At 55.4% G+C, this 25960-nt stretch overlaps 2 protein-coding genes across 4 annotated transcripts in view; one reads left to right on the top strand and one right to left on the bottom strand.

Moving 5' to 3' along the window:
• The window catches only part of ATF6 (activating transcription factor 6), an 84709-nt gene extending 77560 nt beyond the window's left edge, over positions 1-7149 (top strand). For all 3 annotated transcript variants that reach the window (XM_076339845.1, XM_076339844.1, XM_076339846.1), the window contains one exon: positions 5885-7149. In XM_076339845.1, the coding sequence (XP_076195960.1) occupies positions 5885-6093 (209 nt within the window). In that variant the 3' untranslated portion in view covers positions 6094-7149. The remainder of the gene's footprint in view (positions 1-5884) is intronic.
• Positions 7150-9012: 1863 nt separating this feature from the next.
• On the bottom strand, positions 9013-24030 carry OLFML2B (olfactomedin like 2B). The gene is made up of 8 exons (XM_076339842.1): positions 23887-24030; positions 22564-22827; positions 18956-19063; positions 15035-15211; positions 13027-13255; positions 11479-12027; positions 10820-10996; positions 9013-10483 (listed from the first exon to the last, which is right to left on the bottom strand). The coding sequence occupies exons 1-8, from the start codon at positions 24028-24030 to the stop codon at positions 9882-9884; spliced, it is 2250 nt and encodes a 749-aa protein (XP_076195957.1). The 3' UTR covers positions 9013-9881.
• Positions 24031-25960: the final 1930 nt, after the last annotated feature.

Genomic DNA, 25960 nt, shown 5'->3' with positions numbered 1-25960 from the left:
TCCTGCCAGTGTGATAGACGGGGCTGCAGAAGGGGCTCCAAGTGTTAATTTAAACACTGACACTGACTGTCTTTGGAATCTGGTGTGGTAAAGCAGGCTTTCTCGTTAGAAGGAAATGTGGAAAGTATAAAGGATGTGAGTAGCTGTTCAGCAAAGATGGTTTTAAAAGAGTTATTGGTTTTGTAACACCTTACACAGAGATAATTCCCTGGCACCTAACTTTGACATCAACTAAACTGGTTTCATGGATAGCAAATTCACTCTATGCTGTTGTCCATGAGGAGGGGATGATTCTCTAGCCTTACTGACAAAGACAGGTAGTTAAAGTAAAGATGGGGCAAGTGATTTCCCTCCTTGTATCTTACCAGCAGAAGCGAGGACATGTAGTCCAGATCTATGTGGTCGACACTAGCTTTAACTGTATATTCAGTGAGCACAGTGTGGGAGTAGAGCCGGGCAGGTTCTGACCACTTTTACAAGTCACCTACTAAGAAAGCAGCCAGTAGGTATGTGGGTTATCTACTGCAAAGGCAGTTGGGGCTGTAGAGAATAGTCTTAGGATGGGGGAATGTCAAATCAGTGGCCCAGGCCCTGAATTATACAGTATTGGTCTCATGGAGTATTTTTTGGGTAGTCCACTGTGGGACTGCCAGGGGTAAGGCGAAATTTGTAGTTGATTTAGTAGAACAAGGCTCTATCAGTGTACCTAAGGCATGAGCACGTCTTCAGAAAGCTGCAAAGCTCTTCCATGGTGGTTGGTTACAGCCTTGAAACACTTCACAAGGTCAGGTGGTATTTCAGGGGAGCTCTGTTGCAGCCTCTCTGCAAATTGTGCAGTTTTCGAGACAAGCGCTTTCCTGTAGCAAAGCTTTGTGGGGAGGGTGCATATAAGTGGGAAAGGGTAAATTACCAGAATAACTTTTTCCTGTCCTGTGACTGCATCCATAGGGCCAAACAGCCCACTGATGTGTATAGAGTTTGAGTCTAGAGAGGCAATTCACGTCACTGTTTGTTCTGACTTACTGCAGAACAGACACTAAGATTTTCATTGCCTGCCTCTCAAGCCCTCTGCCTGTCTTCTGCCTTTCTCTAAGACAGCATCTCTTATAGAAGTAGATGCTTGATCTCAAAGACAGACATTTGAACATTCAACTGGTTGATATGTGTCAGTACTACTAAGGGGAGAAGGAGGACTTTGGTTTTATGGTCTTTCTAATAAGCCAGTTTTGAAAATCTAGTACTTCAATATGAAGACAATCTTCCATCATCTTTGGTAATTTATAACAGTAGTTATTACCCTCCGCCTTATTTGCTAAATGTTCTTGGTTTGGACTGCTGATTCCAGCTTTCATCAGTTGGGTCTTGCAACATGTTTGTTTTTAAGAGGAGCTGCCATAAACCCTAGAGAGCCGCACTGCGGAATTAGATCTCTGTTCCCTAGACCAAGCTCGTGCTGGGAGTTTGGTACAGTCTGTGAGAACCAGCGAGCCTCTTTGAGGAGGTGCAGTCAGAGAACAGCAATGCTTGGCACAATTACCTTTGCTGTTAATTTAAAATAGTCTATCATCTGAAGGACGGCTTTTAAACCTGTTAACAAATAATTAAGTGCAACACAGCCTTTTGGCCTGGGAAGGATAGCTTCTTAAGCCTGAGGCCGTTTGAATGGCTGTATGTTCTGAACTTCAAAGAGGAGCAATAAATCTATTTATAAATCGAGACACCTCTACAGGAGATCCGTTCCTGTGTTTTCGCTTATGTAATCCCACAAAACATCAGTCCCAGGTAATTCAACACAATAAACTTTAGAAATAATTCAGTGTCGGTGTTGCTCTGAGCTATTAAGCATCCCCGTGTAACACAGGTTGGCAGTGCTGACCTTCCAGCCAACAAACCAGCAGCAGCAGCAGGCAGCAACTTTGAGCTGTCGGTCTTGCCTGCAGACAGCCCTGCCCGTGTCTGCCTCTTTGCAGAGGGCTGTGCGGTGTGATGGGTGTGTGCTCAGGCAGTGCGGTACACGGCTGACCTGAGCGTTGAGAGAAAGCACTGGTTACGTACACTGAGCCCTCCAGGGATCAGCCACACGCAACTGCCAAGCTCAACGCTCATCATGGCCTCTCTAGAAAACCCATCTTGTGCTCCATTGGTGTCTCCCAGATGTTGGTACTGCTGGATGGCCCCGTGGAAGGGGAAGGAAAGAAAGCCTATTTTTAAAAGGTCTGATGCGGGAATCACAAGGCAGAATTGTTGGCCTGTTCTGTGGATGAGGTCAGACCACAGGGTCCCCTGGAGAACCCACAGCTCTACTCCAGATATTGCCCACTTGCTGACAAGGGATTAGGAATAGCACAGCTGAACGTGTCCAACTACGTAGCCATTGGATTTAAACTGACCATCAAGGAAACATGGCACAGCAGTGTTCTCACTGCCTTCTGAACCGTGGGCGCTGGCTGGTATGCCTCCCTACCCTGTGGCAAATGTCAGCTCAAATTTCACTGAAAGGGCTTCACCCAAGTTGCACTGCCTTGTCTTTGTCATGAGCAAAGAGCAGACAGACAGTCATCACAGCTCAGTTGACCTATGTCGGCTTCTTTGTGGACCTGGGCTCCGTAGTGATCGGTTGCAGTCTACCCTGAGGGGCTTCAGTCATGAATAGGCACCTGCAGCTCACAGAAAGGCAAGGCTAGAGGGACCACGAGCGACTGCGAGTGCCTGTGCCAAGGGAGGGTCAGGTACCCCAGGTCTTGTCTGACAGGCAGTCGTCCAGCCTTTCCTTAAAAACTGCCAGTCACGAAGACCCTCTGGTCTCCCGAGGTAGGTTCATCCAGGGCTTATATTTCGTTATCATTAAAAACTTGGTCAAAGATAAATCGGTTTCTCTTAAAATCAGTCTGATCATTTCTAGTCCTGTCATGCTCTTGGCTTATACACAGTGATCCTCTGCAGTCCTCAAGCTTTTTCTGCAGTGCTTCTGCCTGGCCCCATTTTGTACTCATGTTTTCCAGTTCTCCTGAGCGTTGTACTTCGCTCTGGCCTTGGTTGAAATGCATCCTAAAGATTTTGGACAGCTTCTCTCTTTTATCGAAACTGCAGTCTAATCCAATACTCCAAGGTGGTTGAAATCTCTCCAGTTTACCATCTTCCAGAAATCTTATAAGTATGCTCTCTATTCCTCATCCAGATCATGAAACAGTTTAATGGCATCGAGCTCAGGACGGAGCCATGTGGAATCATTTTTGCAATGCCTGCCCCTTTGACAGTGAACTAGTCTCTCCAAACATCGGGTTGCGCTGGCTGCATTCAGGTCACGTTTGCCTGTTGTTTTGCTGAGAGCATCACATGTGCTGGCACAGAGCATCAGCCCCTCCACCCTCTGGGCTGGGGTGGGCCAGGCAGGGCTCTCCGATGGTGGCCAGGCATCTTGGGGCTGGCATGGCTTTCAGACTGCTCCTTTGAACACAGCTGGTCTAGGTGCCCAGCACCATCACCAAGCAGCAACTGCTGTCTCTGCGGAAAATCCTACCTCCTCTTCTACATTATTTTGATGCTAACAGTAATGAGAAAGGCTGCTAGAAATGTCTGTAGTGGGAATTGAGCCATTCCTGCTACTGTCCTCATCCCTGTGAGACGAGACCCTTTGCAGAGGCTTCCTGCAGCAGCTCTTCATCCACAGTGCCTTCAACCCAAAAGAGGAAAGAATTGGATACCTGTCTTTAAAGCCAAGTGTCATTCCTGTGCTAATTCACATGCGCAGGGCAGGATTCAGGCACTTTGCGAATGTCTGAGTTGGGTGTGTGAGTCCCCTCCACGCCTGCTGGCCAGAGAGGCTCGTTGTGAGCGTGATTCCTCCCAGCTATCTCAGCTGTGGTGGCCTCAGAAGACACAGCACCTCTTGCACAGGGTAGCAGAGCTGTGGCTTACTTAATCATGGTCCAGTTAGTTGCGGGGGGAGCCTGTGTCAGCGCTGGGAGAAGCAGGATCCTGGCTGGCTGAGATGGGCTGATCCAGTTCCCATGCTCCCCGCTGCCACCCACACAGTGCAGCTCCCTCCCTCGCGTGGGCTGCTCTCCGGGATTGCTGTTCTCCTCCGGGTTGTGCCGGGAACCTCCCCTGCCAGGGAACCTAACAATAGGCCGCTGTGCTGGCTGCTGCGGGCAGACGCGGGAAAGTCTTACTGCCTTACCGAGAGGTTTTCCTGGCCCTGGCTGCTGTCCCATCCCACATCACCCGTATGTGGCTTTGGAGCACATTTTCCCACATAGCTGGGGTCCTGTTGAGCTGTCTGCAACATGAGAGCTGAGGAGCTGTGTTTTCAGCTTGCTGTGTCACAGGGAGCCGATCTGTTCCCGTTTGCTCTCTCCAGCCCAAAGGCCAGAATCTTACCCCCCCGCCAGCTTCTCCTTGTGCCCCCAGCTGCCCCATGCAGCCCCTGTCCTGAGCAGCACCACCAGCCCAGCCCTCTCCGCTGTCTGGTCCTGAGCCTGTTGGGTGAGAACCAAGAGCACATCCAAAGGATGAGAGAGGGAGTGACCTGGAGGGATGGCCTCAAAAAGGGTCCCACCTGTGGACACAGCACCTGAAGCTATGGCAGGGCTTTATCAGCAGCACCGTGGCCAGGAGGGACGAGGCGCTTGTCGGGGTGTTTGGATCAGTGGCACAGGGACATGCACAGTTGCTCCTGGCCTCGGTCACTCAGTGGCACATACGGAGCTTTTTCCATTTAATTTCTGCAGGTGGGAGCTTTGATTTCCCTTGCAGGCTCTCAGCCCCCTTAGCAAGGGTTTGCTCCTGCTTTTCATTACTATACCAGACATAGCTGATCTAATGGCTTCTACAGGTGGCGTGGGGTACAAGAGGGTCCGGCCGCGGTTGTCAGCTGTCATCCAGAGTCAGAGTTAATCCAGGAAAACAGTAAAAATTAGTAATGTATATTGCATTCCTCCAATCCATACGCTTTCCATTAGGTGATCTTCTATCCTCCTTAGCACAGAAAGAAAACCCTGCCGATGGCAGTCAGCGTTTCTGACTCTGAAAGGCAAGGATTGGTCGTGCCTGGAAATTCGATCTTGGCTCTCGCATTCCTGGACACACTGTCTATGCAAGGAATAGTCTTCCACCTTTAGATCCAGGCAGCAGATGCTGACCATGTGCACAGCCTTTGCCTGCAAGCCCAGGAGCTTCTGCAGCAGCAGACATGCCCAGCCTGGGGCCGCGCCGGGGTGGTGCAGCCTGGCATGCCCTTGCGCCAGGGTCCCATGTGCTGGCCTGGGTCTCCCCGTGACTGGAGGCCTCTCAAGGGTAATGACCTTGTCCAGTGTCACACCACAATGTGATGCAAGTACAACAGCCAGGTCAGCATGGTAATGAGGTGCAGTTAATTCTTTTGAGAGAGAACATTTTGAGGTTTTTTTATTAATAATCTGGTGAATAAATTCTTCTAGATCATCAGTGTCAAGAGGGTTACAGTATTCTTAAACCAATAAAAAGAAAGTGAAACATTCAGCTTTCTTAAATAAGCCCTATCTTCAATCACCCCTACGCTTTAGTGGCTCAAGAACAACAGTTCAGTAACAAATGTTATACAAGGCAAACTCCATCAGTAATTATGTGCAGATGAAGAAGTGGAAAAGACTTACATTAATTTCTAGGTGTGACTGCACATGCTAAGCGTGGCCTGGGCCCTTTGAGGTGTCATGAGCAAGCTGGGGCCGTGCTGTGTGAGATGGAGCTCCATGTGTGGAGCTGCAAAAAGGAAGGGGTTCCCCCCTCCAGCTCCTGCTCCAGAAAAAAAAAGGTCCAGAAAGCTCTGGGTTTGGTGCCGTTAGGTCACTAGCTTGCAGGGCTAAGGCTGACTTTTTTTTTTTTTCCTTTCTTCTTACTTTTGCAGAGAATGTGATCAATGGGCAGGACTACGAGGTGATGATGCAGATCGATTGCGAAGTGATGGACACCAGGATCCTCCACATCAAAAGTTCATCTGTCCCTCCGTATCTCCGAGAGCAGCGCAGAAATCACACCAACACCTTCTACAGCGCGTCTCCCTCCGTCACGGAGATGCCCCATGCCCTTAGGGCTATTGTCAAATCCCTGCAGTAGCTCCTGAGGCGTAGCTGCGTGGCCCGTGCACCTGGCATGCAGCAGGTCCTGCTGCCAGACTGAGCCCCTTCGGTGACGGGTCCCCAGGGCTCCTGGCACATCGGCACAGCAAGGGCAGACCCCGCTTAGCCCATTCCTGTGCCTGACCCTACCCAATGGCTGCATCCTGCCCAGGGATTATACAGCTCAGCTGGCCCCTCGCCAAGGACAGGCCTGGGGGATCCATGCAGCGTGCGATGCCAGGTGTCAGGGGTGCAGGTGATGCACGCTGCTGCAGTCCTGGTGTCAGCATCAGCAGCTGGTGCACCGGTGGGACACGAGCCATCCTTGCTACTTATGCTCTGTCCATAATTGTGGGGGTTTTTTTGTGGGTTTGGTGGGGTTTTTTTGGTTTTTGGTTTTTTGGGGTTTTTTTTTTTTTTGTCCCTGTTAAACCGTCCCCTGAGGTGGGGTGCTGAGCACTGGGGTCATGCCCAGAGACACCGCTGCGAAGGCCCATGCTTGAGATCAGGCTCCCCCCCCCCCGCCTCAGTGCACTCTAGGCAGCAGGAGGAAGCGGTATCCATCTCCCAGCTGCAGGTGCAGGGAGAGCTGCAGCCCTGCACCCCATGCTGGTGTGCTGCACCCCGCCACCCCAGCCCTGGCCCTGCGCCCTGGGAGCATCCCTCCTCTGCCGGAGTGGCTGTGCTGGGCCTGGCTGGACAGTCCTGCTCCTTGTCACCCCCATGCACAGCCACATGCCTGCCCCAAATCCCTGCCCATGCAGCCTCCTTGCCAGGAAGTGGTGGGCTGCTGCCCAGGGTTGCAGCAGTGCCGTGGGGCAGCCCAGCCCCAGCCACCCACTGGGTTGGTGGGAACCCACACTTACAGCCAAAGCACTATGAGCAGAAGGACCTGCACTGCTATGAAGCGTGGTCTCGCTCCCGGGGGGTCACCCTGCCGGGGGAGTCCCTTGGTTGGACTCCGCAAGCAGGGCACCTGGGTGGTACAGGGCCTGGGCTGCCCTCCCAGGCAGTGTGTACGTACAGACGTATGTGTGTACGAACACACACCCCCACCCCCACCCCCCACATCCCCCCCCCCCCCATGCACTCGCCCACACACTGCTGCTGTCTTCCCCAGCGCACGTGGCAAAAGGCTGGGGCTTGGCCCAAGGGTGGTGATTTAGTGCAGCACATGCATATCTAAAGATTGTACCACTGTTCTTCCCCCCCCCCCCCCCCCCTTTTTTTGGTGTGTCCCCCCCCTTTTTTTTTTTTTTGTGATATTTAATGCTTTTCACAGCTAATAGCCTACGGAGCAGCACTGGCCCTGCCGGGGCAGAAGAGCTGCTTCGGTTCAGTGGGACATGGCCACAGCACCTTCCTCCTGAAACACAGACACACACACACCCCTACACACGCACACACTCACACCCAAACACCCCTTCTCTGCCTTGCCAGCACTGACAGCCATCCATCATGCAGCAGGGGAGTGTGCGCCATTTGCCCCCGAGCACTGAGCTACTAGACATGGCCTCTTGCTGCAGTCAACTGCTGCCATTACAAAGGCTGCTGCAGAGCTCTATTAACTTGTCCCAAGTTTGTCAGCCAGGCCCTGGGCCAGAGCTAGGCTGAGGGGCTCCAGCGCACGGTGCACTGCAGTGCTCAGCTGGGATGAGACGCCAGCAGAGCATCGGCCTTTCGTAATGACTTAAGCATGTTACGGTATTTTTTTTCCCCTTTGCAGTTCGCACAGAAGATGATGGACTTCAGTTTGCCAGCCAACTGCCTTCCCTTCATTGTCTGAACCACTGACTGATGTGGGTTTTTTATTATTATAATTATTATTATTATTATTTGTGTGTGTGGCTGTTAGGAAATAAAGGTTGATCCTGCAGCAAGACAAACAGCTCAGGGGCAGGCGAGGAGGAGGCTGAGGAGCAATACACCCCTGTAAAGTATGTGCCTTGCAACACTATGGAAAAGCTTTGCCCTTTGCCACGTAGTCAGCATGAGCTGCACAGGCCCCCCATCCCCTCAGCGCTCGCACTGCTGGGAAGCAGCCGGGCTCGGCGAGGGGTTTGGCTGCACTCCTTGCACCAGTTCTGTTTTCCTGGCCCTGGCCCCACCTGACTGTGGGCCAGCTCACACAATAGTCAAAAATAAAAACCCCAGCGGTGCCCCAGCCAGAGGCATGCAGCTCCCCTGCAGCCCCGGGCAGGGGTGGCCGGCTGCCCTGGGTGGGGGCGTTTGCTCATGGGGAGCAGACCCAGCAGTGGTGGCTGAGCTTGGCACAGCCCAGCACATTGGAAAGGGCTGCTGCTGGGGGCCGGGGGCTCGGGGACTGCTGCGGCACTGCATCCTCAGCCAGCACCCATGGGCTCCAGTGGTGGAGAGCACCTCTAGTCCTGTGTAGTTCTGTCATCTCTGTCCCTAGCACTGAAGGCAATAAAATGGTTCTTCTATTTATTATTATTTTGCTTGTTAATACTGTTTTTCTTAAGCAAATGACTAGGTCAGTGCCATCTCTGTTGTCTCGGGCTGCAGCGTGGCTCTGCTCAGCACAGCATTGGCATTGCCAAAGGCACATGCACCCAGACCGCCCCCCTCCCGGCTCCTGGGGAGGGGCAACCTGCATGAGCTGCTTATCCAGAGCCTGGGGAAGAGGAGACCATGGGGTGACCCATGGTGACCTGAGGGCAACCGTAGGAATGACAGAGCCAAGCTCTTCTCAGGGTTGGACGCCATGCCGCCCTGCCCTGGTGCCAGGCCCAAGCAGCCTATAGCCCCCCAGAGGTCCCCTCCAGCCAGCATGCCTTGCTGCCACTTGGTGTGTAAACTGGCACTCCCCAAAAGAACCAGAACCCACCCAAAAAAAACCCTGTGCATTTCCATGCACCCAGAGGGTAAATCAGACCTAAAGAAAGCCCCGAACAGCTGCAAAGGTACTTGATCTTTTATTATTGACAGCAGGTAAATACAAGATGCTGCCAGGCAGGAGGGCAGGGGCTGTGCCTCTGCGAGGGGCTCCCAGTGGCCAACAGCTGGGACCAGGGCAAGCACAGCAGTGAGAGGGCACATGGGCTGAGACCCTGTGGGAGATGGAGCGGCAGTGGGATGGGGAGCAAGGGCTCCCCCAGCCCTGGGGGCTCCCCCAGCCCTGCAGCTCCCTGCCCAGGCAGCCCAGCACCTGGCTGAGCAGAGACTTCGCCCAGCAAATGCCAAAGAAGGGGACTATTTTGGGTTACAAAATGAACAAACAAAAGCCATCTACACGTATTTACAGTGTCCCACTCCCACCGCCAGCTCGCTCCAGACATGAGTCAGGGCTCAGGGTGCGCCCTGCCCCCCCAGAGAGGTTGCAAAGGGCAGAGCCCCAGCCGGAGGGGACAGTCCTCAGCATAAGTGCCAGCACCAGGGGCTGCTGGAGCTGTGCTCGCAGCCCCGTTGTACAGCAGGATCCCCAAAGGTCTGGGAAGATGGTCCCAAGGGACAGGACATTCCCATGGGACGTGCACCTCCTCCACCAAGTTTCTTGCTGATAATCTTTAGCTAAAAACCTCATCAGGAGGACCACGTCTGGACCTCCTCCGTGTGGGAAGGAAAAGCAGAAGCAAGGTTACAGCAAAGACGAAGGGCGTGGTTCTGGCCTGGGGATCGATCTACAATCCGCCATAAAAAAACAGCTTGAAACAAAACCCATCATTTACTCTTTGATTTGTACAAAATAACAATAATAACAATAAAAATAATAATAAAAGGTGCTGGTGGCCCCTGGCTCGCAGTGCCCCACTGTGGCAGGGGGTCTCAGTAGGCAAAGATGACATGGTAGGTGACTTGGTGCCCATTGTCCCAGGCGTAGAGCAGGCGGTCCTTGGGGTTATAGTCTATCTGTGTGGTGTAGGCGTACTCATTCTCAAAGAGCAACCGGGGGATGATCTGCGTGTTGGTGTGCGTGTCAAAGGCGTAGGAGATGTTGGCATTCCTCTTGTTGTAGCTGTCGACTGCGTACAGGACCCCGCAGATGACAAAACAGTTCCCGTAGAAGTTCTTCCGCAGCCCCGTCCGCCACGTGGTCTCCTTCTGGGTGCTGAGGTCAGCCGCATTCAGCTTGCTCAGCACGATCACCTCCTGGTTGAATCCTTCGTAGCTGATGGCCGGGTAGATGACCCACAGGCCGTTCTCATCCACGGCGAAGTCAACGTCCGAGTGGCCCCGCCACCGCCACGGGGTGGACTCCTCATAGGCCACGTCATGCAGCATGGCCCAGGCGGCCACATACCGCTGCTTCAGGTCATATTTGATGATGTTGCGCGTGAAGGCCCGGTTGTAGTAGAAGGAGCCGTTGTAGACAACGTGCCCCGTCCCAATCCAGCTGTACGGGAGCTTGTAGGAATTGCTCCAGCGCCCTGCGGGGCAGAGACACCTTGCTGACGAGACCCTCCCTTTTACTTTGGAGTTGGTGGCCCCGCTGCAGCAGCCCCCAGCACCCTCTGCCCCCCACACTGCCTGCACTCCCTCCCAGCCACCAGCTGCAGCCTGGCATGGTGACAAGCAAGTACAGGTCACCATGGGCAGCCCGACCTGCCCCATGCTCTGAACTCCACACGCTGGGTACCAGTGCCCAAGAGGGGAGGGTCCCTGGGCAGAGCATCCCCCCATGGTGCAGCATCCCAGGGAACGGGGACACTACTTGGACCAGCCAAGCAGCGGCTGGCGCAGCATCGAGGATGGCGCAAGCCCACCTTGCTTGAAGTTGTCGAGGTTCCTGAACTCCACCAGCGTGTTCCCATAGTAGTAGTTGGTGACGTAGATCCGCTCCTCCTGGGCCAGGGGGTCCTTCATCCAGGCACCCTCATTGCGCCCGTAGGTGTTCTGGGTGGTAGGCCCTGAGATGGTGGACAGCGTGTCCTTGCAGCGCCCTGTGTGAGCAGAGAGAGGCTCGTGAGGCCTGAGGCAGGGCAGCCACACTCCCTCCGTTCCTGCCGGGGGTCTGTGGGCATCAACCCCCCTCCAACTCCTTGCCCACCCAGCAGGTACCCCCGCTGCCTCAGCCTAGGCTCAGCCTCACAAGCCCCAGCAGCACCAGCCGGATCCTGCAAAGAGCTCCCCATGGCCTCAGCCATGTCCCTGCCCTGACCGAGACCTGTCCCAGGTCTGTCTCCAGGGAGGCCCCTTCCTGCCCTGCTCCGCCCTTCAAACTCGAAGGGAACTACAGTAGGTTCCAGAGTTAACAAGCAAGTAAAATCTGGTGCCCCAGTAAAGCACTTGTCCAGCCATCATCTCCAAAACACCTCCCACCTGTGACCAAATCCAGCTGTGCTGTGTTTAGCAGGACACGCTGTGGGCACAAGCCAGCCCTCATGCGCACAGCTGGATCGGTGCAAGACCTGCAGGCACTCACCGATGATGTTCCTGATGTCCTCCTCCTCCAGGGCCTGCTTCGGTGTGGCAGGGATGGTGGGGCTGACCGGCGTTGCAGGGGTGCTCACCTGTCCCCAAGCTCCTGGGCTGCTCTCCAGTGCAGGGCTCGTCCCCACGTCACTCGAGGTCCCGGCAGTGGTGGCCATGGCAGGGCTGGGGACAGGGCTGGTGGCTGCGGGCAGGGTCTCCGTGGCTGTGGCCACCACTGTGCTGGCCAAGGCTGCCGGTAGCTGTGGGGTCCCCTCCTCTACCAGCCCCGCCGGGGCAGTCGTGGTCTCCGGGGTGGGGGTCAGCTGGCTTACAGTGGTGGGGTCCAGCATGGGCCCCGTGGATGTGGCGGGGGACAGGGGCACCGTGGCTGTTGCAGCAGTGTCAGCGGCCGGCGGGGTGGTGGGGTCGCTGCCGGGAGTGGGCGGCCATCCCACCGGGGAGGGCTTCCTCACGCCCTCACCTGCCCGGCTGCTGGGCCTCAAGAGCTGGTCCTCGATCAGCAGGTCCACCGTGTTGTCCCCGCTGAACAGCTCATCCGCTGCCAAACACAGGCACGGGTGTCAGCCCCACAGCGAGCTGGAGCAGGTCACCTATATGGCCCCTCCCCACCTGCCCCACCGCTCTGGCTCCTCCATCCACTTCTCCAGGCTTTCTTGTACTAAATCCATGCAATTCTCTTAATTTCCAGCCGGAGAAGGGCTGCACGATCAGCAGGGGCTGATGGTGCCCATGTTAGGAGGTCAGTGAGACCCCATCACATCCATGTCCACCACCTCAGGCCAAGCAGAGCAGGAGGTGATGGACCGCGATTCAATCCTGCCAGCTCTCAGAGATGGGGCAGAATGGAGACAGCTGCAGCGCCCAGCCAGATGCCACCCACCTAACCCGGGCTGCCAAAGCAGGTACCTCACCCAGGGCACAGGACCACCGGTGCCCTTTGCTCCTCCTCGTCTCAGGGATCTCACAAATCCACACATGGCTGTGCTGACTGACCTTGCTGCTGAGCCAGCTTTGCACAGAAAAGGCACTTGCCTTGTTTGCCCATGCTGCCAGGCACTGCCAGCCCCTGGGGACTCGGACCCCTGCTCCATGAGCAGCACCTTGCTGAGCTGCAGGGCAGCCAGCCACAGCTCTGAGCTGCCTCCTGCCACCCTGACCACTGCACAAACCTCCCGGGATGTCATCGGGCAGGTGGATCTGCAGGCCTAACACATGTAATAAACTTGCATTTACTTTCTGGAAAGGTGTTGATGCTGGGTGTTTTAAACCAAAGCAGGGACCTATTTCCTTAGCTACCAAAGATTTTTCCATGGAATAACAACACTGTACTGCTCCCCATGCAGGGCTCAAAGGCTGCATAGCGGTGAGGTACCAATCGTCCCACCTCTTCCTGCCTCCAAGCCCTCCTCTCTGTGGTGGCCCCACACGCTTTGCCCATGCATTCCCAAGGGACAGGGCAGGACTCGGGGACAGATGCTGGCTTTGCTACAGGACACAGCCAGCCATCCCACTGGACACGGCTGCAAACCCAACTCACGTTGCTCCTCGATGTCATTCTCCGACTCGGTGGACTGGGCTTTGTAGTAGGTGACCCCTCGGACAATGGTGGGCTTAGAAGGAGGCCGGCTCCTTACACGCAGCTTCCTCTGCAAGAGCTGCTTGGGCTTCTCATCCTCTGGAGAGAGGTGCAGCTCTGGGAGGGACTCAACGGAGTTGATCTGCTGGGAGATGGTTTCATCTTTCAGGAATCTTTCTTCATATTTGCCCTGGAAGAGACACAGGAGGTTGTTATGGGATGGGTCAGAATGGCTGCGTTTTGGGGGATGGGGCAGGTCAGGCTGGCCAGCCGAGCGCTGGGTAGGACGCTCTGTCCTCCCTCCTTTCTCAGGGCCAACCTCAGTCCCTTCTGCTGTGGGAAACTCCCCAGGAGACAGCGGGGGCAGCAGACCAGCGTTGCCTCTGCCTAACCTTGGTGCCACCCTGCAAATCTGGGACTCGGTGCTCAATAAGGCATGGGTTATGGGATGCAGGATGTGCGGGCAGAGCAGGGGAACCCCAGGGTGGCGTTAGCAGGGTACAGCCTTCACTGCAACCGCTCACATGTCCACCCGCTGGACATCTCCTTGCCTGCCAGGGACTGGTGCCAGTGGCTGATCCCTAGTGAGTGCGTGGCGTGCACCAAGCTTGGGTAGAGCAGAGAGGCTGAGGGCACCTTCCCAGCAGGACTGGGAACCCCCCAGGCAGGGACCGGGAGTTCTCCCCAGGGCAGGGAATGGGAACCCCGCGCTGAGGCAGCCACCAGCTGCCACAGCTCATGCCTGAAAGATTTAATCTCATTAAAGGAAATCGGAAAGACAGCCCAAAGGTTGAAGTGGTGCCCATTTGGCTGAGAAGACGGGCCCAGGGTTCCTTCGCAGCCCTGCTGCAATTAACAGCGAGAAAAGGGGAACACTGGGAAATGAGGTCACTTGGGGTAATAAAAGCCCCACGCTTCGCTCTCCTGCCTGGCTGGGGCTGGCTTCCCTCCAGCAGGCAGCGGAGCCCCTGCTCAGGTTACAGCCGGGGGAGCAGGGGGGAGAGGGGCTGGGAGCACTGCTGGACACCCTCTGCTGCGGGGCACGGCCCCCCACCCGAGCAGAGTGCGCTGGCACATCATACTCAGTGCCATTTTCCCACCTGCCAACCCCCAGCACATGCATGGGAGCCCACCCTTCTTCCCGCTGGGGCTCAGGGAGCCCACTCCTACATAGGACCCGCAACACCTGCTCCCAGCTGCCGGTGGGGGGGGGCAATGTGCAGGCTGTCCTCACCCCCAGGAGCTGAGCACCCCTGTTTGGAGCTGGAAATGATGCGGCAACCATTTCCCCCTTCCCCAGACACCTCCTTTGCCCCTGCAGAGGGGACCCTGGGGTGAAGGCAGGATGCTCCAGGAGCCACCCAGTAAAGACCAGAGCAGCATGAGGCCACCCTAGATTGCACCACCAAAGCAGCAAGGGGGTCAGGACACCCTGGGCTGGCCTTTTCCCAAAACACCCCTCTCACCCCTCTCTGGGGCTGCACAGAAACCGCTGCCCTGGGCAAAGGATGTCCCCACGCTGGGCAGACCCCACAGGGACCCCTGGCACAGGGGCTGGCTGGGGAAAAGTAATTCCCTGGGAGGGAGAGCAACAGGCTGTCCCTCCACCGAGCCCCCAAGCCCTGCTAATCAAAGGCTCCGAGTTTCCCAGCGCTTCCCAGCCGGCCCCACAATGACATCACTCTTTCTGAGCAGCACGGCTGCCGCTGACCTCGAAAACCAACAACCAACCTCCCCCCCGTGAAGGGGGGAGGCCAGGGGAGCAGCCTGCTCCTATTCCCTCCTATGTCCCAGCGGCAGCTGGGCTGTGCCGAGAGAAGCAGGCTGGAGCTGGAGGCACAGAAACGGGTTCGGCTGAGCCAAGAAGAAAATAACCCCAGGCCGGTGGCCACATCCAGGAGACACCCCCCGGGCTGGTTTGCATGGCAGCAGCAACCTCAAGCTGTGCAACCTGCTTGGGCGGTCATACCTCTGTGTGCGTGTAGGCAGCCTCGGCGTCCCGCTGCAGCGAGCTCTCAATGTCGGCAAGGCTGTTGGTGATGAGGCTGGAGCAATTCTCCCTGTCCCTGCGGTGGGGATCCTGCAGACCCTCCTTCATGTTGGCTCCTGTCCGGTGGCCTTCCTGTGTGAAGTTCCTGGACAAGCCCTAGAAAAGCAAGAGAGGACACTTTACCTCACGTAAAGACAAGGGATGCTCCATGGCCCTCAAACCACAGCCCAGGAGACAGCGAGCTCTGTGCTCCCATCCTGGGCTCACAGCTGGGCTTCTCCATGGAGCTGTGCACTTCAGCTGCTAAGAAGGTGCCCCTGACCCCAGTGGGATCCAGAAACCCCATCCCTGGTGTGCACATCCCAGATCCAGTCTTTGCCATGGGCCCCCATGGAGCGGGAGAGTGGCCTTGAGGTTCTTCAACACCCATCTTCAGCCATGCTCACCAGCTTGTAAAAGGAAGAGGAGAAGACAAGCTAAAACATCTTAAGTTCCAGCCTCATGTCCTTTGCCTGTTCTAGTGAGTTCATCTCCCATTTATTAATCCCACTTTCCTAGCAGGGTCCCATCCTGGCTGGCCACTGCCTGCCTGACCCCCAAGGCAAGTCCTCAAGGTTGGCATCCCACTTGTCTGGTTTGGAGCAAGAGAAGCACGAGCTTTCCCAGCTGCCTTCGAGCTCCAGACACAACAGCACCCAGCAGGGCTTTGGGGCACAGCACTGGGCTCTTCTCCCAGTCCTGCCCCACTGCCCGGCCATGCAGCCCCTGTGCTCAGGGACTGCTCCTCCCCACCACCCTCTGCTCCCACAAAAGAGAGCGAGAATTTGGGGAGAAAAGAGAGCCAGTGACCCTCAGAAGCTGTCCTAGACTGGGAGGGAGCTGGGGCTCACTGCGGCTCATCAGGCAGCCCAGGGCAGGCAAACCCCTTTGCCCTTCTCAGTCCCCCAACCATAGACACACCTTGTCTCCAAGGGGTTGTTGCAGTCTCTGCTCATCACTCCCTGATCTTTTACATCTTAAATGGCAACTGCTTTGAATAGATGGCGCATCAATCAAAGCATTTTTGCACAGAGATGGGGGGCGGTTCCCCCTGATCCTTCATTTTCAATCTGTCCTGCCATTAGTTTCTCCTAAAACCCACCATGACCTCCATCTGTGACCTCAAAATCGCCAGCTGATGCAACAGCTGCAAGCTAAAGACAAAGCAGAGAAGCTGCCTCGCTAGAGAAGGCGTTAGCTCTGTGCACCAAGTATTTGGGGGTTTATTCCCCTGACTGACACCGTTTGTATAAATACCTTGTTATACTGGAAACAACTTGCAATACTGTTTCATCTCTGCAAAAATACCATCCTGAGCTCAGTTAACCCCCAACCCCCTCCATGGGTATCTGAATCCATCTTTACCCAGGAATTGTTAGTCACAGCTTTATCATGCAATTTTAAGGCTGAGTCCAATAACGCAGGGACTTTCCAGCAAGCATTTTGCTGTAGCAAGGAAAGGAGTAGTGGGTCTCATGATGGTCTCCTAGGAGCAGTGCAGGAGCAGAAGCAGCTGCAACATCCTCGTCCTTTTAGGAGGATGGCTGATTCTGACAGCCTCGTGCCCTTATCACTTATTCTGTGTAATGTTTGGCTTATGACCTGCTTAGGGATAAAATCTGCCTCCCCTTGAGTGGGGCCTGTGATGCTGCTTGAGGCCGCTCAGCTGCTTCACCGGGGAGCAGCTGCCAAAAGCACACCCGCTTGGGAGGCCAATGCTTTGAAGCGTTGCCAGGCTCTTGTTCAGCATCTCAGCTATCCGTTGTATCAGATCCTGTGGCGGATGCAAGGTGTGATCCTCCTCCTCCTCTCAACAGGAATTTACATGCTAAGCCAGCAGCAGGAAGCATTTCACACCTGCTGCCTGTACTGCCTGCTCCAGCTCTGCCCTGCCCCGGCAGCACTGGGGAATCTCCATCTAACCCAGACCTCTCCTGTCCTTCTCCATCCCATCCGAGTGCCTTGCAGGCAGCTTCAGCTGCTTGATACATGATCCTACAGCCCCGCTTCTGGGAAATTAAAGACCCAAATCTGTGAATTCCCCCCTCCTACACCTTCACTGCTCCATCTCTGGCCAAACTACTTCAGCCAGACCAGACCACTTCTGCCCATCTGCCTCACTGCGATGGGCTGTGAGCAGAGCAGCCACACTGCATGGTCACCCCGACATGCCCAGACAGACAAGTGCCACCAGCACTGCTCGCGCTGAACCTCCTGTGCAGGAACAGGCTGGTAGACAGGGCCACTTTGGTACCGAAGAAGGGCACAGTGGTACCCGCACATGAAGTAATCACTTGTGTCATTTGTCAATACCCAAACTCCTAACGCTTACCTTACCTTAGCCTCCAACTCAACCGTCAGCAAGGTCTTTGAGGAACCTGTACTCCCCACTCACTGACCTGATGGGCTGTGTCACTCTGGCCTGATCCGTTTAAAGGTGACAATGTCTAACAGCACCATTTTCAGTCAACTAGTTTTAGGCCAAGACAAATTCATGGACCACAGATCCATAAATGATACCAAAAAAGGGTTGTCCCCTCCATCATCCCTAATCCAGCTAACTGTGGATGTTAAATAGCAATAGACCATCGACCTGTCCCGATGGGGCCCTTTGTGTTCACCGCACCCTGCTCTGAGCGAGCCCAGCTCACCATGCCATGGGACAGGGCTCACCCCACCACCAGACCCATGGCTACCAGTGCCATGGCGGTGAAGCTCCCCAACGGGGACATGCGGCACAGGGCTGGCAGCACAGGTCCCACTTCCCTTGCTCCTCTCCCCTAATCAGCAAAGACTCAGCAGCAAACCCAAGTAAAAACTGGAGAATACGCTAAACCACAGGAAGAGGGTGGGATTGCAAACAAAAACATTGGCTCTTTGTTATTTTTAGACTTCAAAACCCCTTTTCCCCCTTTTGGGTCAATCACTGTGCTTGGAAACCCAGAGTCCCCCAGGCAAGCGTGCTTCTTTCGGCTGTCTCCTTCCTGACCCTGGGATGGAGCACACCGTGCCTTCCCGAAACACTTTGCAAGTGGAATTTTGGCTTTATAAATCATCACCTCTCGGCTCCTGGCTGCAGACAAACGGGACTGCTCCACTCCGACAAGAATGTGGAAATACTGTCCCAGATACAGACCACGGGAGAAAACTCCAGTATTTAATCTGGCAACCTGTTGCTACATAGCTGAGCACAGCTCAACAAACTGCAAACCCTACGTTGTACTAGCCAAAGAAATATTAAACCGTATGGAAGTAAAAATGATTTCACTGGAAGTCTGCTCTGAAAAAAATGGAAGGTACTTTATCCATCTTTTTAGCAGTGCTGAGGGTTCAGCTCTTTTTAAATGCAGGCCAAGATGTAACTTGGTCCTTAAGGAACTGGACCTCCTTGGCTACCAGCTGTCCCAGTGAGCGTGTCCTGGCACCAGCCCTGAACCGCTCACCCCCACATCAAACAGCACAAAAGCACCTGGTTGAGAGCAACTATCATGCCAGCACAGACATAAAATTGAGAAGAGGAAAAACTTAACAACAGGCCCTTCGGACCCCGAGGACATGCTGGTCCTGGTGAGGCCACAGCTGGGATCCCGCACCCAGTTTGGGCCACAAGGGATGGGGGGAACTGGAGAGGGTCAGGGGAGGCTGACGTGGTGGTGATGGCCTGGGCACTGCCTGCGAGGAACAGTGGAGATCTAGTTTGGAGAGTCTAGTCTGGTCTAGTTTGGTCTAGTTTAGTTTCAACCAAATAGTTAATTAAGATTTCTTCCAGAAGGAACGAGGCTTTGAATGCACCGAAGTACTTGATTTGAGGCAAGTCCCACTGAAGACAACCACCTTGAAGGAGAGCAGAATGCATCTTACCTCCTCGAGCTTTTCTACCCGACCCACCAGCTTGGTTGTGACCGAGTGCAGCTTCAGAAGGTCCAAGCCATAAAAGGCACTTTCCAGCATCTCGACAATGGAGGACAGCTGCAAGGCAAAGGGAGCACACCGTCAGTCAGAGGCACTTGCTATAAAGTACCCTGTGTGGTTTCTACAGCCGAAAAGTCAAGGGCAATGCACGCATCTGAGCGCAACAAGTTTATTGAAACGCAAGTTTTTCCTTACACAGCCCTGCCACATTGCTACTGCAGCCAGGAGCACAGCGTGCAGAGCTTCAGGAGCATGTTTTGGGTGCTGGGGATTAGTAAGCAGAGCAAGGAGGAGCACTGCCCTCCTTGCCAGCTCTAGGCAGACTCTCTCACAAAGCCAAAGGCTTAGCTACCCCACCAGTGACGTGACTAGCAACAAAAGAGGCAACAAGCAAACGGCAGCTCAAATAAAAGTGAGTGTGACATCAGACTCTGAGTTCGTGCCATCCCGTGCTTTTTTTTCCTGGAAGAAGAAGAAACTTGCTAAAAAATTTTAAAACATTGACAAATGCAAGAGTGAAGCAACTGAAATTCAGTGCCAGCCTGCTAACAGTTTGCTCCCCTGGAGAACAACTTTATCAGAGGGATGCTGCCTTCTCCTTCAATCACCCATTTCAGAGACGCCCTGTATTTAATTCACCTCCTTCCTGCAGCGGGAAGGGTTGCGCCCCCGTGTCCTGCCCAGCACCAGCCCCTGCTCACCGATCCTGGGGATCCAGACAGCAATACCTCGTTCTGCACTTCATATGGTTCCTGGTGCTCACTCTGCAGAGGACGGTGCCAAGCCAGGCACGGGCTGGTGGGGAGAGCTCCCAGGCCATCCCCTGCCTCCGCTCCCGCACGTGCCTGCTCCCTCCAGTCCCACGTGCCTCCACACGTACAGCGTGGTACCGCAGACCTTACAGCCCTGACGGCTGAGAAGTATTTTCAATGCATGGGAATTACTACAAGGTGGTGACATTTTCTCCCAGCAGCTACAAACTGGTCAACAGAGCTCCATAAACATGGGAGAAGTACAGGCAGCACTGCTGGCAGCACTCTGAGTTTCCACCCCGGCCTCTGCAGTCTCCCTGTGGAGCTGACAGCAAAGGAAAGATTTTTTTGGGCCAGATAAAATGGCAGCATTAAGAGACAAGGACTGTTTTATGGCTATGCATCCACTTTCCACCAAGAACTGGACGGAGACGACCGATACAATGCATGCAACCTGCCAGACAGCCACTGGAGACACGTGCTTTCCCTCCAGGCTGGATAATTTCCATCAATGCACAAAGGTTGCAGACTTTATTAACCACCTTCTAAATCTTCCTAAACACAGACTCCCTGCACAGACTCTGCATCTGAGACCCCCAAAAAGCACGCCGTGCCTACAAGCAGAGGAGAAGCAAGCTGCAATTTCACAAAAATAGATCTTAGAGTCAGCTACCCCTACCAACACAAAGTTGACCCTCCCCAAAACACCATACTGATGCACATGTCAACTGACTATTTCCTTCCCTTCACCCACTGCAGACTTTGGCTCTCACTGTCTGATGGTCCATGCATTCCCATGGGACCTTATTAAAGGTACGGATGGGACCGAAACCTTCAGCTGGGATGCCCAGCGCAGCCATTCGGCACTGTGTTGGGGTGCCCCAGGCGTACCCCTGCTCCTGGGCTTATCTACTCCCTTCCTCACCGTTCCCTTGGGGACGCATCCTCCAGCCCACCCGTTGTAAGGGAGGGCTCTCATTTTGGGGAACTTCCCACAGCTCTCCCACAAACAGAGTACCCAGGGTTTTTGAGTCAGAGCATAAGAAAGCCTGTTAAAACACAACAGACAGAGCACAACTACATGTGTCCTGCTGCTGGACCAGGCAAGAACGATGCTTATCAGACCAGCAAGGAGAGTAAAATCCCTAGGGCTGTTAGGAGCAATGAGGTGGCCTGGCCTGTCCCTCCTGCCCCCCCCCACGAAGAGCGTGGGAGCTGCTCCTCATGAGTCACCTAAGAACCAGAGCTGTGTCCTCTCCTGCCTCCCGGCTTCTCCTATGAGAAGCTGCTGTTCCCAGCACGCCAGACCCCAGGAGGGAATCTGTGCTCAGCAAGAAAGCAAGCCTGTTTTCACAGCTCCCGGGGTTTGACTTTTACAGCAAAGAAAAACCCCACGTGTGTCTATTTGGATAAACCTTGTGAAATCGTTTGGCCACAGATCCTTGCGAAACGAGTGGGAAGCCTAGGCCAGTTCCTAGAGGACAAGCTTTCACACCACAGCTGGCTGTGAGCAGCTCCCCGGCGGGAAGAGGCAGCTGGAGCCAAGGGCGCAGCTAGCCACGCCGCTCTGCTCATCCTGGAGGCTGACCGGCTCCGGATAGGATGGGGAGAGAGGTGTGAGCTGCTGGTAGAGGAGCTCTGCTTGCCTCCGGGTGAGGGACTTCAGGGGTCACTCTGTCACCCCGGAGGGTGTCCCCTTCCCCTAACCACAGCTCCTCATCTAAGGCCAAGTGGCACATCCTGGTTTCTCCTGCAGACAAGGGACCACCAAACAACTCCAGACTGGGACTCCTCCTTCCCTGAAATGATGGATTATCTGCCTGTGCCTGTTTATCTTCCCTGGCTGCAGGGGAGCTTGGACAAGAAGCTGCTAACTGTCTGCAGTCGGACAAGATGAAACACATCCTCAAGCTCCAAATTAATTAGAACAAACCCATTGTGATGGCCCTGGCAGGAGGCTGCCCCACAGCACCTCACACGATGCCTGCCTTCCCACCTGAGCTGAGACTAGCAGCACTGCCACGGGGTACGTCCTATCACCACCCACACGAGTGCCACCAGCACGTGACCTTCTACTCTGGAGACTCCCCAGGGCTGGACCAAGCCAGTGACCCTTTGGGGAGGATTTCTGCTGCCCTACCCAGGTAACAAACTGGAAAACTTGGTAGGGTCTGATGCCAGCTGCTAGACCAGCAAAAGTAAGTATCAAAGAAAAGTCACAAGCACTTAGAACAAACACCGTCACATTTGGAAAAGAGGTACATATTACTAGAGATAAAATGCTAAATAGTATAGAAGGATCAACATTTAAAACAACAAAACCCATCCTGCCATCAGCCAGCTGTGTAACACACCCTCACGCTGACGCACCAGTGGCTTTTGGCCCATGGAAACCAAAACAGCTTTTTGTGTGGGTCCTTGGGAGCCCCTCTCTGTGATGGGAACAAGACCTGGCAGCTGCTGAGTGGAGCAGAGCTGTCCCCCCGGGGACACTTAGCGCTGGACAAAGGGCAGGGAGCAGCCCAGTCCCTCCTGGGCTTCCAGCACAGGCAGCCACGGCGGACCCCAGGCCGCAACGGGGTAAATCGGCAGCGTGCTGCTGAGTGAATCATCGACTGCAGCTGCTTGAATCAATCCCTTAAGCTGAGCCTGATTTTTACACAAAACATGCAGATATAAAAGTAACTATGGGATTTTTTTAGAAAAAAGTTTGGGAAAAAAGTTTTATAGAAAAAGCTCAGAAAGAAAAGGCTTCAGAAGATCTCCCCCTCCCAAAAGAGCCCCGAATTCAAGCTGCTCTCCTACCTTCAGGTCGCTGCTCTCCGCCTCCCGCAGCTTCTTCAGCCTGAAGTCCCCCTCGCAAGGATTGAGCGCCGAGGGGGGGGCCACACACGCACACTTGCAGCTGGGTCCTGACGTGATGGTTTCCACCGTGTAAAAGTCCTCTGCTTTGAAAGCACCTTCGTTAATCCTTTGGCAGGCGCCGCGGCCCAGGGGTCTGACTAGGCATTTGCACCGACAGTCGGAGCCTTCGGACACCGCCTTCACCTTGTCGTAGTCACCTAACAGCTGAGCACAGGTCAGCAGCAGTTAGTGAACTTCTCGTCCTTGCTTGCCCAGCAAGGGACAAGGACACCCTGAACCTCAAGGTCCAGACAAGGACAGTTTGGACACCCTGAACCTCAAGGAAACTGGCCGTCTCTTCCAAAATCTGCTGACCAAGAAGTTTTCTAGAGACCGCAGATCCCTACCTACAAGGGGAATAAAAACTGGCTTCTTCCAACAGGGTATTTTTTATTACACTTTGTGTAAAATGGACCTAACTGCTTTGAATTTTAAATACGAGAATTTTAAATACGAACCCCGTCCTGCTGTCTTTTAATGCTCCATGTCCAGTAGACCCAATAAGTCATCTGCTACCCTGAGCAAGATTTCTTTACACAGGGAAACAGGGTAAGGGTGCACTGGAAGGGCAACTGAAAGCCACCCTATAAGCAGCGTAACCTGGTAGTGAAACAGTATTTCTGATTAGCCCCATACAATGCCAGGAATTTCCTTTACGGAGATTTGCAGACAGCACTTCTGAAAGCCCAAGCACAAAAATAACTTTGATGGTATGTTTCCAATAGTCTCCACGTTAGCCATTTCCGAGGGCAGATAATAGCACACAGTCTGATCGGCCAAATCTAACAAAAACCTCCACCACATCCCACTGGCGGGGAAAGAGTCTGGATCCCTCCCCTCTGCACACAAAGAGGCTCCACCGATTCCCCTCCCAAGGAGCTCCCCATTTTCTGAGTCCCCCCAGGGAAATGATAGGATGGAGGCTGAGAACTGCTCCCCGCTGGGCTTCAGTGAGTTCACTGTACCCCGGGTGATAAAACTCCCTGCAGCTGCACTCACCCAGCACTGCTGGTGAGCTCTGGGCGAGTGCACAGCATCACCCAGCACCGCCGAGCACGTACATCCAGCATCGCCCAGGGTGTGCACAGCAGCGCCCAGCACCACCCGGGGTGCGCACAGCATCCCCCCGGCACTGCCCAGCCCCGCGCCGCGGGTACCCAGCACCCCCCGGGGTACCCAGCACCCCCCGAGGTGCCCCGCATCCCCCCGCTCCCCAGCAGGTACCTGAGAGAGGATGTTCTCCTGGTTGTCCGCCTCGTCCTGCAGCGGCTCGGCGGAGGGCCCGGTCGTGCCGGCGGGGGGGGACCCTGCCCGGCAGCCGGCGCTCAGCGCGGCCAGGCAGAGCAGCAGCGGCAGCGGCCGAGCCATGGGCGGGCGGCGGAGGGGGCCGGGGCCGGCGCGGAGCCGCCGCAGCTCGCTCAGGTGCGGCGCGGCGGGCGCGGGCGGGGCCGGGCCGGGCTCCCGCCCCGGTCCTCCGGTCCTCCCTCCCTCCCTCCCTCCGCGGCGGGACGGGCCCCCGGGCGGGGCTGAGCGGGCGGCGGGGCGGGACCGGGGCCGCCCCGGGCGGTGCTTCCCACCTGCGGCGGGGGCCCCCCGCAGCCCACCCGCAGCCCGGCGGCGCGGCGGCGCGTGGGCCCGGTGCTCAAGCTGCCTGCGTGGGACGGGGCGAGCCCTGTCCCGGGGGGAAGGCTGGGGCCAGTAGGGAGTGGGAGGCCCCGGGGACTTGGGCATCGTCCGCCCAAAGCAAGTTGCGGTGAGCTCCTGCACGTGGGGCTTCTCCGGTGGGCTGCAACCCACCTTCCCAAAATACCCGCGTTGCCTGCCTGCACCAAGCAAACCTGCGCATCCCACCCCTGCGGTTTGCCGGGGAGCCGGTGGGGGACGGAAAGCCATCCTTACAGCCTGCCTGGCTCCTTTTCCATCTCCAGTAACAGCCTGGCTCTCATCCTCCCCTTTTCCATCTCCAGTAACAGCCTGGCTCTCATCCTCCCCGGTCACGGGGAAGCCGTCCTGATGGCATGGCACAGCACACACCATGCCTGCGGCTCTCCAGTAACGCTGCATGCACTGGGGTCACACGAGCAGTTCGTGTTTTGAAGACAGGCTCCTAGCCATGAGTGCAGACCTCCATGTGCTTACTGAAATTTAGGCTGACGCCGTCAGGAAGCGGCCGTGCTCTGGCAGTCCTGTATCCTTCTGCGCCTCCTGCCAAACGGAAACATCCTGGACGCACTGTTCCCAGGGAAAGCACAGGCGCAGCATCCTCCACTGCGTAGGTGTCTGCACTGCGGTGATGATGTCTGGGCCTCGTTAATTTGTGATGAAACCTGAGATTCCCTCATAAATGTACCGATGGCGATCAAATACACGCCAGCACTGTGCCCCAGGTATGGCACAGGCTCGCATTTGCCTCAAAACCTGCCCACAGGTCAGAGGGAGAAGCCACATGCGCAGCAGGTGGCACGAGAGGCCATGCAAAGCTCTCACTGAAGCAAGGCTGTGCACCAGCGAAGCACCCCCAGTCCTTAACACACACGTGTCCCAAAATCACCCTAAACCCGGTGCCTGCAGCCGTGGGACCGGGCACCTCTCTAGGGTGGCTCCAGCTCTCACATCCCATTGCTCTCTCCCAGGGACAGACTGGAGGGATGGAGCTACCAGACACAAAGAAAACATCTTGTGTGAGAGAGGAAGCAGCTGTGGCATGGGGGACAGCAGAAGTTGCTGACTCCAGGGCCAGGACCGCAGGCTTTGTGTGGCATGGCACCATGCCCCCCTCTCCTCCGGCCTCCCTGAGAAGCAAAGCTTGTGGAGAAGGGATGCATGAGTCCCTGCAGCAAGGCTGAACAGGAAGGGAAGCAGCCAGGGAGGATGGGAGGACAAGGACAGCCAACCTTTAGGCAACTGGAGAGCATTACGAGGGGAAAGGCATTTCTAAAAGCCTCCCCCCACCAGCCTCTCTCAAGGATAAAACATCCCTCGGGCACCAGCTCCTTCAGTTCTGTTTCCATCACTCCGTGCTGACGACAGCTGAGCTTCCCCAGGGGCAGCTACTCCAGTCAGTCTGTCAGCATAGACTGCCCTGAGGCTGCGAGACTGGGCAGCCCCCAGCCCGTGTCCAGTGGGACCTCCAGGAGATCTCAGCTGGCTCAGAGCGCTGGACCCCCATGCAGCCATGTCACCATCAGGGCTGGCAGCTGAGAGCAGCCCCGAGAGGTCCCATGGCAAGGAGCACCTCTGACTTTTTAGGCCTTTTCCTAATGGTCACTTTCAAAGGCTGGGAGAAGGAAAACAAATC

This window comes from Aptenodytes patagonicus, chromosome 5 (genome assembly GCF_965638725.1).
Source record: "Aptenodytes patagonicus chromosome 5, bAptPat1.pri.cur, whole genome shotgun sequence".
Lineage (NCBI taxonomy): Eukaryota > Metazoa > Chordata > Aves > Sphenisciformes > Spheniscidae > Aptenodytes > Aptenodytes patagonicus.
The sequence above is the reverse complement of the archived record's forward strand: the minus strand, read 5'-3'. Positions and strand labels throughout refer to the sequence as shown.

Bases quoted from the DNA above. Each gene is read 5' to 3' on its own strand.
- OLFML2B (XM_076339842.1), bottom strand. From the start codon at position 24,030: ATGGCTCGGCCGCTGCCGCTGCTGCTCTGCCTGGCCGCGCTGAGCGCC. The intron at 19,064-22,563 runs GTAGGAGAGCAG...TTTGCCTTGCAG, and splicing joins CGGAGAGCAGCGACCTGAAG to CTGTCCTCCATTGTCGAGAT. The intron at 10,997-11,478 runs GTGAGTGCCTGC...CTGCTCACACAG, and splicing joins GGACATCAGGAACATCATCG to GGCGCTGCAAGGACACGCTG.